Genomic DNA, 15,198 nt, shown 5'->3' with positions numbered 1-15,198 from the left:
AGAAATCCTTGCAGAGTTTCTCCACGTTCCTTATTGCTGATTTAGCCCTTCCTGCATTCTCTCTTGAGTTCCTTCTATTCCAAGTGAGCACAGTCAAGCACCCAGAAATCCCTGCAGATCTTCTCCATGTTCCATATTGTTGATTCAACCCTTCCTGAATTCTGAGTTCTTCCTCCTATTCCAAATGAGCAGTCAAGCACCCAGAAATCCCTGCAGATCTTCTCCATGTTGTCAGTTTAACCCCTCCTGCAGATCATTTACGGTGTCCTTCTCCCTCTGCTTTGTCCCTTTTGCTTCAGGAGATGAGGTGATCACCCTGAACATGATCAAGAGTGCCCCCGTGGGCCCGGTGGCCGGAGGCATCATGGGCTGCATCATGGTGCTGGTGCTGGCCGTGTACGCGTACCGGCACCAGATCCACCGCCGCAGCCACCAGCACATGTCCCCGCTGGCAGCACAGGGTGAGCTGGGGTCAGGGGCTGAGCAACAGCATGGGGATGGGAAAAAAAACCCAGCAGCACAGCAAAACCCAAAGGAAAAGCAGTCCCAAAGCTCTGCCCCTGGTTTTGTTGCGGTGTTTCAGCTGTAGGGAGCCGCGCTGGCGCAGGGCTGTGTCTTGCTGCCCTCTCCTGGGTACAGCCAGAGCTGCTGCTGCTGCTGCCCAGGGAGCCTGGCCAGACCCAAAGGGAGATAAGCTAAGCTTTGGCAGAGCTCAGACACTAATCCCAGCTTTCTGCAGCTCGGCCCAGCAGATCCCTCATGTGTTTATTTTGTGCAGCTGCTGGGAGTGACACACTTTTCACCCCCTCGTGCCTTGGGTTTGGGGTGTGTCTTTTTTTCACTTGTGTTTCCTGGTTCTGCTCCATGTGACGTTCATGGAATGTCTGTGCATACAGAGATTAAACCACTGAGATCTGAGAGGCAAAATTGTGCTGGGAGAAGGGATACTGGTACACAGATAAAGATCCAGAGGTGAGAACACCTCCCTGGAAGTGTTGGACAGAGCTTGGAGCAGCCTGGGATAGTGGGAGGTGTTCCTGCCTGTGGCAGGGAGTGGAAAAAGGCCCTTTCCAACCCAAACCATTCTGAGAAGTCAAGTGTGATCAGAGCTAATTATCTCTACATTTGATCATCCCCCAGCTCTGTTGTGAATCAGTTCCTTCAGAACTTTGAAGTCAGTCCCTGTCAGGGGGAGGTGGGATGAGGCATTTCCCTGCTATCCCAGCCCCATCCATCTTGGAAGAGCACCCCCAGCTCAGACCAGTAACACCAAGTGCTTCCACTCTTGTTACTGGGGTGACAGCTGGCAGTAAGATGATGCAGAAGTTTCCTCTCACCAGTTTTATTTTCTGTTTGTGATGCTGTGTAGAAATGTCAGTGCGCATGTCCAACCTGGAAAACGACAGGGACGAGAGGGACGATGACAGCCATGAAGACAGAGGAATCAGTAAGTACCAAAAAAACCCTGAAAAACTGTGAGATTAAATCAGCCAATTGTTTTTAATACTCTAGATTTGAATATGTGAGGAAGTCCTGTGCTGATAAGCAGTGGAAAATGACAGAGCAATGTTTTAATTCAAACATCCCATGCACCTTTAGTCTCTTGCTGCAAAATTACATTTTTCACTTTTAAAAGCTAATTCTCCATTAGGTGTGGAGAGTTTTGTCCCTTACAACCCCTTGTCGTGAGCACTTCCAGAAATAGCTCTGATCAGCTTAAAAATTGCCACTATGACAGCACAGGGTATGGAAAACTCTTCCTCATTTTTGGCCTTAGAAAGCAAAAAGCAGTAAATATTTTTTGCACTGATTTGGGGTGCCTGCAGTTCTTTGCCATCCAATAAAAATGGCTTTTTGCATGATCCTGGTGTGCTGTAAGTTGAGCTGCTGCACCCAAACTCCAGGGGAGCTCCAGTGTCAGACTGGATCCCTGGCTCTGGGCCCTCACTCAAACAATACTCAAGATTTGAAGCTGTGTCAGCACTCAAAGATGGAAAAATAAGAATATTTCAGCTTCATGGCTTGCATCTCCTGCTTCTCCACTCCCTCTTTGTTTCCTTTGGGGTCAGCTCCCATTGTTGCCGTGGGATCAGCGCAGGTGAGGGAATGTGGCAGGATCTGAGCTGTTGCCCGTGTAAAGCCCAGCTCTTTGCCCCTGTGTGCGGCTGGGCAGTGCAGAGGTGTGGGAGGTGCTGTCCATGCTCCCTGCTCTGAGCTGTTTTGTGTCTGTCGCAGTCAGCAACACGCGGTTCATCGCGGCGGTGATCGAGCGCCACGCGCACAGCCCCGAGCGCCGGCGCCGCTACTGGGGCCGCTCGGGCACCGAGAGCGACCACGGTGAGTGTGGGGCCAGCCCTCTGGGAATGGGGGCTCGTTTTTCAGAAATGAATCCTGGGCCCAGCCCTCTGGGAATGGGGCTTGTTTTCCTTCAGAAATGAATCCTGGGCCCAGCCCTCTGGGAATGGGGGCTCGTTTTCCTTTAGGAATCCTGGGCCCAGCCCTCCGGGAATGGGGGCTCGTTTTCCTTCAGGGGTCCTGGGCCCAGCCCTTGGGGAATGGGGGCTTGTTCTCCTTCAGAAATGAATCCTGGGCCCAGCCCTCTGGGAATGGGGGCTCGTTTTCCTTCAGGAGTCCTGGGCCTCTCTCTCTGTGGGGTTTGAGGTGCTCATTTTCCTTCAGAGGTCCTGGGCCTCATCCCTCTGGGAATTGGGGAATTCATTCTCCTTCAGGAATGAGTCCTGGGCCTCTCTCCCTGTGGGGTCTGGGGGTCTCATTTTCCTTCAGGAGTGAGTCCTGAGCCTCATCCCTCTGGGAATTGGGGGATTCATTTTCCTTTAGGAGTGAGTCCTGGGCCTCTCTCCCTGTGGGATTTGGGGGCTCATTTTCCTTCAGGAGTCCTGGGCCCTCCTTCCCTGAGGGGTTTAGGGGCTCATTCTCCTTCAGGAGTCCTGGGTCTCTTTCTCAGTGGAGTTTGGGGGCTCATTTTCCATCAGGAGTCCTGGGCCTCTCTCTCTGTGGGGTTTGGGGGCTCATTTTCCTTCAGGAATGAGTCCTGGGCCTCTCTCCCTGTGGAGTCTGGGGGCTCATTTTCCTTCAGGAGTCTGGCTCCTTGCAGATAAGACAGCCAGAACCAAAGGCAGACAAAAGCTTTGCTCCTTCTTGCTTTGCTGTTGGACAGTTCTGACTTGGTTTATTTGAGGGGAGGCTTCACTGGGATGCTCAGCATCCTCCTGAGGGGCAGCTCTGCTTCCTGGGACAGGGACAGGACCCAGGAATGGCTGCAGAGCAGAAAAAGGTTCTTACCCTGAGGAACTGGAGTGACAGGACCCGGGAGATGGCTTCACACTGAAAGGGAGTAGGGTTAGATTGGAGATTTGGAAGGAATTGTTCCCTGTGAGGGTGGGCAGGCCCTGGCACAGGGTGCCCAGAGAAGCTGTGGCTGCCCCTGGATCCCTGGAAGTGTCCAAGGCCAGGCTGGATGGGATTTGGAGCACCCTGGGATAGTGGAAGGTGTTCCTGCCATGGCAGGAGTGGGATGGGATCATCTTTAATGTCCCTTCCAACCCAAACCATTCTGGGATTCTGTGATCTTCAGGAAATGCTGGGCACCATCAGGTTCAGGGGGTTGGGATGCATCTCCCCTGCCCTGAGACTAAATCTCCTTAAATCTGGAAAGCTGCTAGAAGGGTGTAATGCTGTTGACTCATGAGGAGGCTTAATTTATTAGGAAGTGAAGAGGAGGAGGGCTAGACAAGGCAGTCTGCAATCTGTCAGCTCTGCAAGGCTGGGACCTTCCAGCAGACCTGGCCCAGCACTAAGACTCTGGTTGCTCTAATGGAATTGGGACAGGAACCCAAAGGCCAACGTGGATGAACAGATGTCTCCTAGACAATCTTGCTCTAGGAGGAATTACCCTGGATTTGGGGTGAGATTACCTGTGCTGAGGCAGATTTGCCAGATTAATGCTCCCTTTGCTCCTTTTCTCATAGCCCCAGCAAATCCTTCCCATCTTTTAGTCATCCTGGGTTAGCAGGGGAGCTGTCTACCTCCATCTGGAATGTGCACTGCTATTTTTAGTTTCTGTAATTCCATCTTCTTCAAAGGGCTGCCCAGGCTTCTTCCCCAATTCCTCCATGCCAGCTCCAAGCCATGACTCAGGGCATGGGCAATGGGAGCCATGCAGCTTTGGGGACTCAGCTGCTATTTTTACCTTTTAGGTGTCTCCACCTGAAAACCTGAGCGAGATGCTCAGGACACCAATGCTTCCTTAGCCTTTAGTCCTTGTTTTCTGAGAAGGATTCATTTCCATTTAAAGCAAGATCTTTTTCCTTTTAAATTTCATTTGGTTTTGTGTTTGGAAATGCTGAGGGGGAGTTGTTTGCCCTGCAGCCTGGTCTGAGTGGGAACAGCTGGTTTGGATAAATCTTAACAGATTTTTTGGGGGTGGTATCTTTATGTTTTGGTTTGAAATCAGTGCCAGCAAAATTCTGTTGTTACAAACTGTTGAACACGTGGGTGCTGTTACTGTTTGGGGAGGCACAAACCACAGGTCCCCAAAGCTTTGAACCAAAGATGGCAGCAGGGAGAGAGATTCAGTGTGGACTTAGAGGACAGGATGAGTTTGTTTTGTTCTGTTAATTAAGTTAATTGTTTTATTCCCTCTCTAAGCACTCTGTGTGCCCAGCCAGCTCTGGGAATTCTGAGTGGCAGGGAAAAGGGTCTGTTACAAACTTAGAGAGGATGAGTTTGTTGTGGTTTGTTCTGTTAATCAAGAGAATTGTTATACACCCTCTCTAAGCATTCTGTGATTCCATGAAGGTGCCCAGCCAGCCCTGGGAATTCTGAGAGGGACGAGATCCATTATAGACTTAGAGGAGAGGATGAGTTTGTTGGGGTTAGTTCTAGTAAGAAACCAGTTTTATTCCCAGTGTGGATTCCATGAAGGGTGCCCAGCCAGCCCTGGCAATTCTGAGCATCCATCCTTGCTGCTCCTCACTGCTGCTGTTTATTGCCAGGCTACAGCACCATGAGCCCTCAGGAGGACAGCGAGAACCCCCCCTGCAATAACGACCCCCTCTCGGCCGGGGTGGACGTGGGGACCCACGACGAGGACCTGGAGCTGGACACGCCCCCGCAGACGGCAGCGCTGCTGAGCCACAAATTCCACCACTACCGGCTGCACCACCCCACCCTGCACCACAGCCACCACCTGCAGGCCGCTGTCACCGTGCACACCGTGGATGCTGAGTGCTGAGGACACCACAGCCACCTCCTGCAGGCTGCCACAGCCACCTCCTGCAGGCTGCTGGCACTGGGGACAGCACAGCCACCTCCTGCAGGCTGCCACAGCCACCTCCTGCAGGCTGCCACAGCCACCTCCTGCAGGCTGCCACAGCCACCTCCTGCAGGCTGCCACAGCCACCTCCTGCAGGCTGCTGGCACTGGGGACACCACAGCCACCTCCTGCAGGCTGCTGGCACTGAGGACAGCACAGCCACCTCCTGCAGCCTGTGGCACTGGGGACACCACAGCCACCTCCTGCAGGCCACTGTCACCATGCACACTGTGGATGCCAAGTGCTGGGGACACCACAGCCACCTCCTGCAGGCTGCCACAGCCACCTCCTGCAGGCTGTGGCACTGGGGACACCACAGCCACCTCCTGCAGGCTGTGGCACTGGGGACACCACAGCCACCTCCTGCAGGCTGCCACAGCCACCTCCTGCAGGCTGTGGCACTGGGGACAGCACAGCCACCTTCTGCATACTGCTGGCACTGGGGACACCACAGCCACCTCCTGCAGGCCACTGTCACCAAGCACACTGTGGATGCCAAGTGCTGGGGACACCACAGCCACCTCCTGCAGGCTGCCACAGCCACCTCCTGCAGGCTGGTGGCACTGGGGACAGCACAGCCACCTCCTGCAGGCTGCCACAGCCACCTCCTGCAGGCTGTGGCACTGGGGACACCACAGCCACCTCCTGCAGACTGTGGCACTGGGGACAGCACAGCCACCTCCTGCAGGCTGTGGCACTGGGGACAGCACAGCCACCTCCTGCAGGCTGTGGCACTGAGGACACCACAGCCACCTCCTGCAGGCTGTGGCACTGGGGACAGCACAGCCACCTCCTGCAGGCTGTGGCACTGGGGACACCACAGCCACCTCCTGCAGGCTGTGGCACTGGGGACAGCACAGCCACCTCCTGCAGGCTGTGGCACCGTGCACTGAGGACACCACAGATGCGACTCCAGCGCCATGGGGACTGTGCTGCTCCCCAGGGACAGCCTCACAGGCTTCCCCACCAAACTGAGGCATCAGAGCTTTGCATTTTTACAAATACAAGGTTGGCTCTGGCCTGGAAACGTGCTTGATGAATGGACCTGCCAAAACATGGAGACAGATGGAGCACGTTAGACCTCCAGGAACAGGGATGGGAGTTTATCCAGCAGCTGGAGTTTGTTGTGCTGAGCCAAGAGCAGAGAGAGAGCTTAAAGAGCCAGAGATGATTTGGTTTCCTTAACTGGAAGAGCAGGAATCTGCAGCTGGAGAGCCCAGAAGTGGCAGACAGAGCAGGGAAGGCTGCTGGCTTCTCTGCAGGTGGAGAGATCCCTGTGCCCACGTTGCTGTGCAGGACCTGGGACAATGCATCTCGAGATTTTTAAGTAAAGGATTATTTTTCTACTATTTATTGAACTTGAAACTTTGGGGGGAGGGAGGGGAGAAAACCTGTTAGGGATTCTCAACGAGTACCACGTGCATTCTGTGCTGGGGAAGGGGCTCTTCCCAGGAAAAGAGCTGTTCCTTAGGAGCTGACCTGCACCAGTGCCCCACTCTGCAAAGGGAAAATGAAGAAGCCCTCTCTGCCTCAGTGTTTACATTGGGATTGCTTTCTTTTCCACACTTGTTTCCTGTAAATATTACAGCTGATTTCTATTCCAGTATTGTCTTCCTATTTGCAGAGGAGAAATCCTGTACTCTCTTACTAAATCTGGAGAATTCTGCCCAGAAACTTCTCCATCTTTGTCTCTTCACTCATCCTTAAAGGATTCCTGTGTGGAAGTAATAAAGAATTTATTTAGCATTAGTTACAGATAATCCCAGATGGAATCTGTGCCATTCTTCTGTTTCCTTAGACCACAAGTAGGGATAAACCAGTGTTTTGTAAGACTTGGGTTACTGTGGAAGAAACCTTGAAACCATAATGAGAAGCTGCTGCTGTTTGTCTGGAATTTTAACCTTGCTTGGTAATTCAAACAAAGATTAATCAATGTCTACAACACAGGGCATCATAATTATCAATTAGTTTTCAATCACAGTGTTGTATTTTAGATTCACAATTTGTGATTACAATGATATCAAGCCGTTCTTGCACTGTGCATATGATAAACATCCATTTATATGTAGGTTTTTTTAAAAAATCATTTGTTTTAATTAATATGGTACTTAATACTGTATTATGTAAAAAAATTGGTTCTTAAACAGTACAGTAAAATAACTCTATGTGTGATACCAGGATACCCCTTTATACTATGTATAAAATTAAAATCTCTAGTGAAATAAACTGTATATAAGTATAGATCTGTGGAGAAGTGGCTGCACTGAAATGATTCTGCCTCAGTTTTCTTCTCTGGCTGAACAGGACTGAAAATTCACTCCAGTTCCTCCAGTTTTATCAACAACCTTGAGAAATCTGAACTTTAAATATAAATGACAGCACTGATGGAAGTTTTAAAGCCTTTTTTTAGCTGGTTGGTCATTATTTGGGAAATGACCATTTCTGGAAGTGGTCAGCCACTGCTTAGAGTCACCAAAGCAAATAATGTAAGGGTTTTATTTTCCTGATCCTCTCCTGAAACCTCAGTGCCTCTGGATTTGCTGTTGTGCTGTGTTTGTGCAGGATTTGGTGGAAGCTTTTTGCTGAGCAGGCAGTGCAGGAATCCCCTGAGCCTCTGCTTTGTGCTCAGAGTCTGCAGCTGATGCCCTGGCTACCAACCAGGGATTCATTGCCAGTTTGGAATCCAGAGTCATGCTGGTGCTTGGATACTGTGGGACAAATCATTTTTGATAAACTCTATCAGAAATGCCATTAATAACCTTGTACAGTGGAAAAAGTCCTGGTGTTCATTACTTAACTACAATATTTTTTTCAGGGGAGAGGTTTTTTGTGGTTCCTCACCAGAAGGTGCTTGCAGGGTTCTCTTGCAGCTCTGCCAGGAGCACAGGAGCTTCCAGAACCTCTTGGAACAGCTCTTGGAAGTCCAACAATCAAACCTCTTTTGCTTTTGCCTTAAAAGCTTTTCAAGAGCTTCTCCTCCCTGCTTCATCTCTTTCCTTCTGGGACACACAAACTGTTCTTGCTTTGAGGGGTCTGCACAGCCCTGCTTAACTGGAAATGATGGGAAGAGCCTGAGCTCTTGCTGGTGGAAAGTAATTCCAGGGAAAACTCTGATTTCCAGCTGCCAGTGCTGACACTGACCTTGTCCCAGCAGGAATAAATGAGATGTTGGGAAAGATAGCCCTGCTGATAATGGATGTGATTGGGGTTTATATGGAGCTACTTGAGAGCTCTTCATTTTTATTGCCTCAGTTCTGCCATGGCCTTCCCTCCCCAGCATTATCTGAGGAGCAAGATCATAAAAGGAGCAGTTAAACCCTGGATCCTCCTGCCCTAGAACTGATAAGACTTCATGGCCATTAATTTTTCACTTATTTTATACTGCCAATATGGTTGTGTTAATTTCCTGTAGGTTTTCTTTCATTCTCCCAACCAAAAAAAAGAGTTTATTTTAAAGTGAAAGTGAGCATTGCCTTTAGTTTGTGTTCATAAATGTTAAATTGACTTGATGCTGGGGGTATTTGAGATCTGCCAAGTGTATGGATTTTCCTGTATCCAAGGAACCATGGAGCAGCATTTCTATGGGCAGAATATATTGATTGAAAATGCATTAAGATTTTATTTATTTATTTATGCCATTGCCTGGCTAAGGATTGTGATTTGCAAAGCCTGGTACAATTTACCCATGAACATTTTATAAAGCCACTGAAGCCATGAAATATTATCTTTGTCCTTACCCTTGGCAAGGGCAGGGAAGGGAGGATGGATGGGAATTCAGGAGATGTTCACATGCAGCACTCTTGTGACTATAACTGGGCAAAGGGAGATCTCTCAAAGGCTTTATTCTGTCAAGTGACCCAGAAATGGGCAAGAAGACAGAAAGTGGATTTGTCAGAGGAAAAACTATGGGAGTAAGCTGGCAGCAAATATGGAAAAGGAGAAAAAACTAGGATGCAAAAGTCCTGGATCTAAGAGGGTGCAGGTAATCCAAAAGGCTCTTGGCGAGTTCCAGGATGAATTTGCAGAGTTCCCAGCTCTTGGCTGCCCATTTCAGTTGTTTGTAAAAGAGATTCCCAGCTATGGCTGGGATTTTCAAAGGAGCCTGCACTGGGCTGTCAGTGATGTTTGGAATATTAATTCCTGCAGCAGTTAACTCGGGAACCTTTGGATTGTTTTGCTGTACAAACCTCCCCCTTTGCCAGGGAGCCTAAGTGGGAAAAAGGAACATCAGTGCCATGGAATATTTCATATTCCTGCCTGACAGCCCTGGGGCTGGTGAGAGGTGATGATTTTGTGCTTTGTGCTCTGAGCTGAGCACGGAAGGACCTTGGCCCAGAAGAGCTGGTGTTCCTGGAGCCAAGGCTGCAGTGGAATTTGGACACTGCAGCCCAAGAGTGAAGTTCTCCAAGCCCTGCCTCGTTAGTGAGGTGCCAGACAGGGCTGGGGTGAGTGCCAGCCCTTGCTCAGAAGCACTGCTGGTTCCTCCTTGGGAGAGGATCCCTTGGGATCACTGATACCCCTTGGGAACACTGTGAGCAGAGGAGCAGGAATGCCATGGCAGAGGCAGAACATGTCTTGGATCTGGGGGTTTTCTTCAGCTCAGAGCGGCCTCTTCTAAATCCTGTGCAAAAAGTGATCCCTGGGCTCATTTCTGTGCTGGGAGCTGCCCTGGGAAGGAGCAATCCTGGTTTGTTGGAGGTTTTTGGAGCTGCCACTGGCAAATCCACCAGTTCAGCATTGCTGGGATTGCCTCTCCTGGGACAGCAGCAGTGACAGCAGCAAGGGGAATCTGCTAGGGCACAGTGCAGAAGGAATCCTTCCACCCCACCTGCACCTGGCTCTGGGACAGCTCCATGGATAAAGGAACAGCCTCCAAAACTGCCCAGTCAGCACTCTTCACTCTGCAGGAAGGTCCTGACAAAACTGCTGCTCCTCCCTTAAATCCAGCTGAACCATCAGACCACCAAGGATTTCCAGTTTGCCCAACACTGATGGATTTTTCCAATTTCAAATCTCTTCCATTGCACTGAAGTAATGAAATTGGGCTGGCACCAGCAACAGGAACCTGGGAATGCAGTCAGAGGGTTTTTAATATCCTTCTTTGCACTTCTCCAACATTCTGACACTTCCACAAAGTTGCTCCCAAAATCCATTCTCTTGGCATAATTCATGCAAATCACATGCAGGATTAAAGGTTGAGTAATTAACATGATCTAATTGCTGCAAAATAATAATAACAACCTCCTTAATAGTGGGTTTATTTCTGTTGCAGCTGGACTAAGGAAATCTCCATAAACAAGGCAAGAAACCTCAGCCAGGGAACCTGGAAAAAACAGTAAGGGGATGGATTTTTTTTCCCTCTGAACATGGAGAAATCAGCACAGCACGTTGGGTGACAGTTCCTATGGAAACCTTTTAAAACTGAACAGCAGAACATTTGAAAGCCTCATAAATTTTTGGGGGAATGTTTCTTGTGTTACCTCCTTCAGGCCAGTTTTCCATATGGAACAAGTTTTTTCCATGTGTGACAAGTTTTTAAGGACAAAATATTGTGGGGGTGCTGGGAATTCCAGGCTCTGCTGGCAGGGAGAAATCATGGACTGGTTTATCTTCTCCAAACAAACTGCTGGTCCCATGCCTGCTCCCTCCCAGTCCATCCCTCAGTTAATTACACTTAATTTCCTCCAGGTTTATAATTAGCCAGATCCAAGGAGCAGTAATGGAGGTGTATGGATTTACCCTGTGGAATGCTTTCACCCCCCAGCATTATGATTTCCTGGTTTTTGGTGGTAAATGATTTTGTAATTCCTGGTGAATTGTCACTATTTAGTTTCCAGTTCCTAGAAAATCGGTGCTTGTAGGAAATTTGAGGCTGAATTATTTGGAATTCCCATTTGCAGCACATTCATGGGCTGGCCAATAAAAATATTCCTGGTGGGGAATGTGGGGCTGGACCTGTTTTTGCCAGGAATCCAAGGAACATTTGGATTTTTTTTAATACTAAAATTGCCAAAAATGGACTTGGTGCCAAACACTAATGATAAATTTGAAGCTGAATGAGGAAAAAGAAAGAATGGGGATTTAAAGCAGGGAGGGCATTGATTCAGGAGAAAGTGCTGCAGAGGTTCCCCTGTGAATATCTGGGCCATTTATTGAGGAGAATTGTATTTGTTTGATCTCATTTTCCCTTGTTCTCAGTTATTATTTAAGAACTTGGCTTTGCTTTGTGGTGTTTATTTTAATGTTTACTCTTTATTTTGCTGCCTTTAAACACAGCCACAGAGATCTGCTAATGATGCATGGTGCAACAAAGGTTTGAAATTCTGCTGCAGACACCACGGGTCCCAAAATAGCCCATTACAGCAGAGCCCAGTAATGATTTCCTTGCAGGAGTTACTCACTTTGTTAAGTTACAGCTCTGAACTCTCCCACCTTTTTACTATTTATTTGTAGTAATAGAGTGGAAACAAGGAGAAGCTTTCCAAACTCAGGAGCAGCAAATTGACAGCCAGCAGGTTCCATTTTCAAATGTTTGGCAAAGAGTTTTTGTGCCTGGATGGAAGAACAGCAGCAAAGAAACATCCCAAGTTTGGGCATGTCATGGAATGGTGCACTGAGAATGCCAAAAATATTGGAATTTATAGGGGGAAAAAGGGTCAAGGAGCTCCTTTTGGCACCTCTGGTGGATTTTGGATGCAGTGTGTATTGTGAGGTGATCTGGGTGATCATCACCAAACTAATTAGTGGTGTTGAAAATGAAATCTGCAGCTTTTGGATGCCAAATCTCAGCGTCTTAATGAAACAAAAGGGGCAGCTGGAGCAGGAAGAGGGAGAACAGCAGGACAAAAGGGAATGTTTGTGCTGCTGACATGAAGGGGTAACCCATTCTTTTTATGGAATATGCAGCAGCTGATGGGTTCCACATCCCCCTGCAGAAAACATTTAATTATTTAATTTCTCTCTCATTAAGCCATCACTTACCTGAGGAGCTCAGGTACATTCCCAGTACCTCCAAAACCTGGAATATCAGGTGGGTCTTGTATCCAACAGATGTTCTCAGTCTTGGCTTTCTCTTTGTGTGCACAGATCTGAATTTGTTTGCACTTTTGGATGTAGAATCCCAGAAAATGCCAGAATCCTGGGCTGGTTTGGGTTGGGAGGGACCTTAAATCCCATTTCATTCCACCCCTGCCATGGGCAGGGACAGCTTCCACCAGCCCAACCTGGACAATTATCACTGAGTGCACCTGTAATTCCAAAAGAATGTTTGGAATCACAATTCAAATTCACACTCATTCCATGTATTTATAAAATAGATATGGCAGGCATGACTTCAAAGCTGCAGAAGCACAGGGAAATTTATCTCTTTGGGAGAGCTGCTGGGGTTGGGTACATTGCTCTTGATTAGCAAGGAATTTAATGAATTAAATTAAATTATTACAAGGTGGTTTATCAGTGTGACAGCATCAGGGCAGCAGCACAACAGAAGTTACCCTGGCCTGTTCTGGTTTTTAATAATGCTTTTTGCTTCTGCAGCAATATTGAAACCAAAGAAAGTGTTTGAAAAGTGGGAAAGTGTTCAGATCAAAGCATGAACGTGGAGGGGTTGGGTTTGGTTTGGTTGGGTTTGGTTTGGTTGGGTTTGGTTTGGTTTGGTTTGGGTTTGGTTTGGTTTGGAAGCTCCAGAGAAGGAGTCCAAGTCACAAAAATATTTCATGGAAAACTGTGATCCACAGGAGGAAATTCCTGAAGGAAATACATGAATGCCTTGGCTCAGCATCCCCTTCCTCCTGGAACAGCTCTTTTTTTGGGAGGCTGATATCACCTGGACATGAACACTGGGGGGAAAAGATGAATACTCTGACCTACAAAATACAATATTTTAAATATCTATCCCTAACCAAGAAAAAAAAATGTATATTTCTCTGATAATTTATATTTTCTCTGAATATATTCCTATTTTCTGGAGTTTCTCTGGAACTGTTTACTGCAGGAATTTTGTTTGTGCCAGTAATATCAAACTCCTCATTTCTGAATTCTTTCAGTAATGCACTTTAAATTTGAATGACTTAAATTCAGGGACACCTGCAGCCCATGAAAAAAAGACAAAAAAAAAATTCATTTTTGAGGAGGTGATTGCTGTGGATAGAATTAATGAGCACTGGTTACAGGTGAAGCAGTGTCCACCTTCAAACTGGAAAATGAATGGTAAAATTAATTACTCTGCTTGAATTCCTTCATTAGCTTCACTAAATTTTATGATGTTTGAGCAGTTCCATAATTTCTGCTGTAATAACTTGATCTGGTGATAATTTTTGAGGAGATATTGCCTGTTTCAGTATTACTAGGAGAAAAATGTTCTTTTTTATGATCCCAGAATTATTTACATCCCATAATCGATGAGTCCTTCACCTCTCTCATTTCCAGTGATTTTATTTATTAAAAATAATGCAAATATTGAAAAAGGAGGAACATTACCTGTTCGAGAAAAATTTTGGGAAAAGGAAGCCCTTGAAAAGAAACTTGCCAGCTGTCAATTTTTAAATAATAAACCAAAAATCCCTTTGATTACTGTACTTTTAAAGTTTATTTTAACAGTAATGAAAGTCCAAGATACTTTGTATTCTTAACTTGGTTTGGTTTGGGCCAAAGCAATTTCTAAACTCATTTATTTGGTGGAGTTTTTAAATCTGTAACAGATAATTAAAATGGCACCTTGAACTTAGTCAAGAATTATCTGTCAGAATTAGATTTTCTTGATAAGAATTATCACATACAGCCAATTTGACTCCAAATATTCTTCCAGTTTCCTTTTTTAGGCTTTTTATGTTTCAGGACTGGATTCTCTTTTGCCTGTCCTTTGTGGTTGGCCTCGTGTCTAAAAATGGCTACAAATATTTAAATTATTCTTCACTCATTTATAGCAATGATGACAACGTTCAGAGCTAAATTTACTGTGCTGTAAATGACATTGCAAGGAGCTATGCTAGAGGAAAAATTGATTTTTAAATTATTTTTTTGAAGTGGGTGCTGAGTGAGTGAAATGTTTTTATGGACATTGACTTCATGAAAGGGGAGATTTATTTTATAGTGATTCTATGAAATATTTTCCTTCTGTTGTGATGCTGGGCTCTTTTTTATGGCAGGTCACAGCCCTGTGCCTGTCCCTTGTGTCACCAGTGCAGCGCCCAGGTGCTGTTTTCCCCATTTTCATGGATTTTAATTAGTTTGCCACATTCTTGATGAGGAATAAAATTGGGATAAGATCACTCTGGGCTACTGTGCCTGCTGATCTCCAGTGGAGTTCTGGGGTTCACTTGGGATTATAGGTTGGACTCGATCTCAGGGGTCTTTTCCAGCCCAATTGCTTCTGTGGGAGCTGCTTTATTTCTGTATTTCAGGTCTCCAGGTGGATCTGTAGCTAAGGAAGGTGGCAGTGATGAAGATTTTTATTGATTCCTGCAGGGTGGGGAAGAGGGATGGTGCCCCAGCCTTGGCTTCCATCAGGATGGATCCTGGAGCAATTCCCCTCACAGTAGTCCCAGCTCTCCTCCAGAGCACTCAAATCCTTCCCAAAAATCTGTCTGGAGATGATTTGCTGTGGGGATGGAGGGAGGAGAGCCTGAGGGTGCTGCTGGACAATGAGTTTGTGAGCCAGCAGAGTGTCCTGGGGGACAAGGTGGGATCTTCAGGCAGAGCATTCCCAGCAGGTCAGGGAGTGATGCTGCCCTGTGTCCAGCCCTGGAGGCTCCTCTGGGTGCTGTGTCCAGCTCTGGGGACACCTCTGGGTGCTGTGTCCAGCTCTGGAAACACCTCTGGGTGCGGTGTCCAGCCCTGGGGACACCTCTGGGTGCGGTGTCCAG

The 15,198-nt window shown here is 47.4% G+C and overlaps 1 protein-coding gene and 1 long non-coding RNA gene across 4 annotated transcripts in view; one reads left to right on the top strand and one right to left on the bottom strand.

The window, feature by feature from the left end:
• LOC117000104 (VWFA and cache domain-containing protein 1) overlaps positions 1–5,338 on the top strand; it is an 88,772-nt gene extending 83,434 nt beyond the window's left edge. For both annotated transcript variants that reach the window (XM_033067486.1, XM_033067487.2), the window contains exons 24-27: positions 300–461; positions 1,370–1,447; positions 2,236–2,337; positions 5,016–5,338. In XM_033067486.1, coding sequence (XP_032923377.1) covers positions 300–461; positions 1,370–1,447; positions 2,236–2,337; positions 5,016–5,254 — 581 coding nt within the window. In that variant the 3' untranslated portion in view covers positions 5,255–5,338. The remainder of the gene's footprint in view (positions 1–299; positions 462–1,369; positions 1,448–2,235; positions 2,338–5,015) is intronic.
• Positions 5,339–5,389: 51 nt separating this feature from the next.
• On the bottom strand, positions 5,390–8,548 carry LOC117000105. Of its 2 annotated transcripts, XR_004418707.1 has the most exons (5): positions 6,126–8,548; positions 5,794–5,856; positions 5,659–5,718; positions 5,499–5,598; positions 5,390–5,422 (listed from the first exon to the last, which is right to left on the bottom strand). It is a non-coding gene; the product is annotated as an uncharacterized LOC117000105 (long non-coding RNA). The 2 variants fall into 2 exon arrangements; XR_004418708.1 differs by lacking the exon at positions 5,659–5,718.
• Between the last annotated feature and the right edge of the window lie 6,650 nt (positions 8,549–15,198).

This window comes from Catharus ustulatus, chromosome 9, assembly GCF_009819885.2.
Source record: "Catharus ustulatus isolate bCatUst1 chromosome 9, bCatUst1.pri.v2, whole genome shotgun sequence".
NCBI classification, from domain to species: Eukaryota; Metazoa; Chordata; class Aves; order Passeriformes; family Turdidae; genus Catharus; species Catharus ustulatus.
This window is presented reverse-complemented; position numbering and strand designations above follow the sequence as displayed.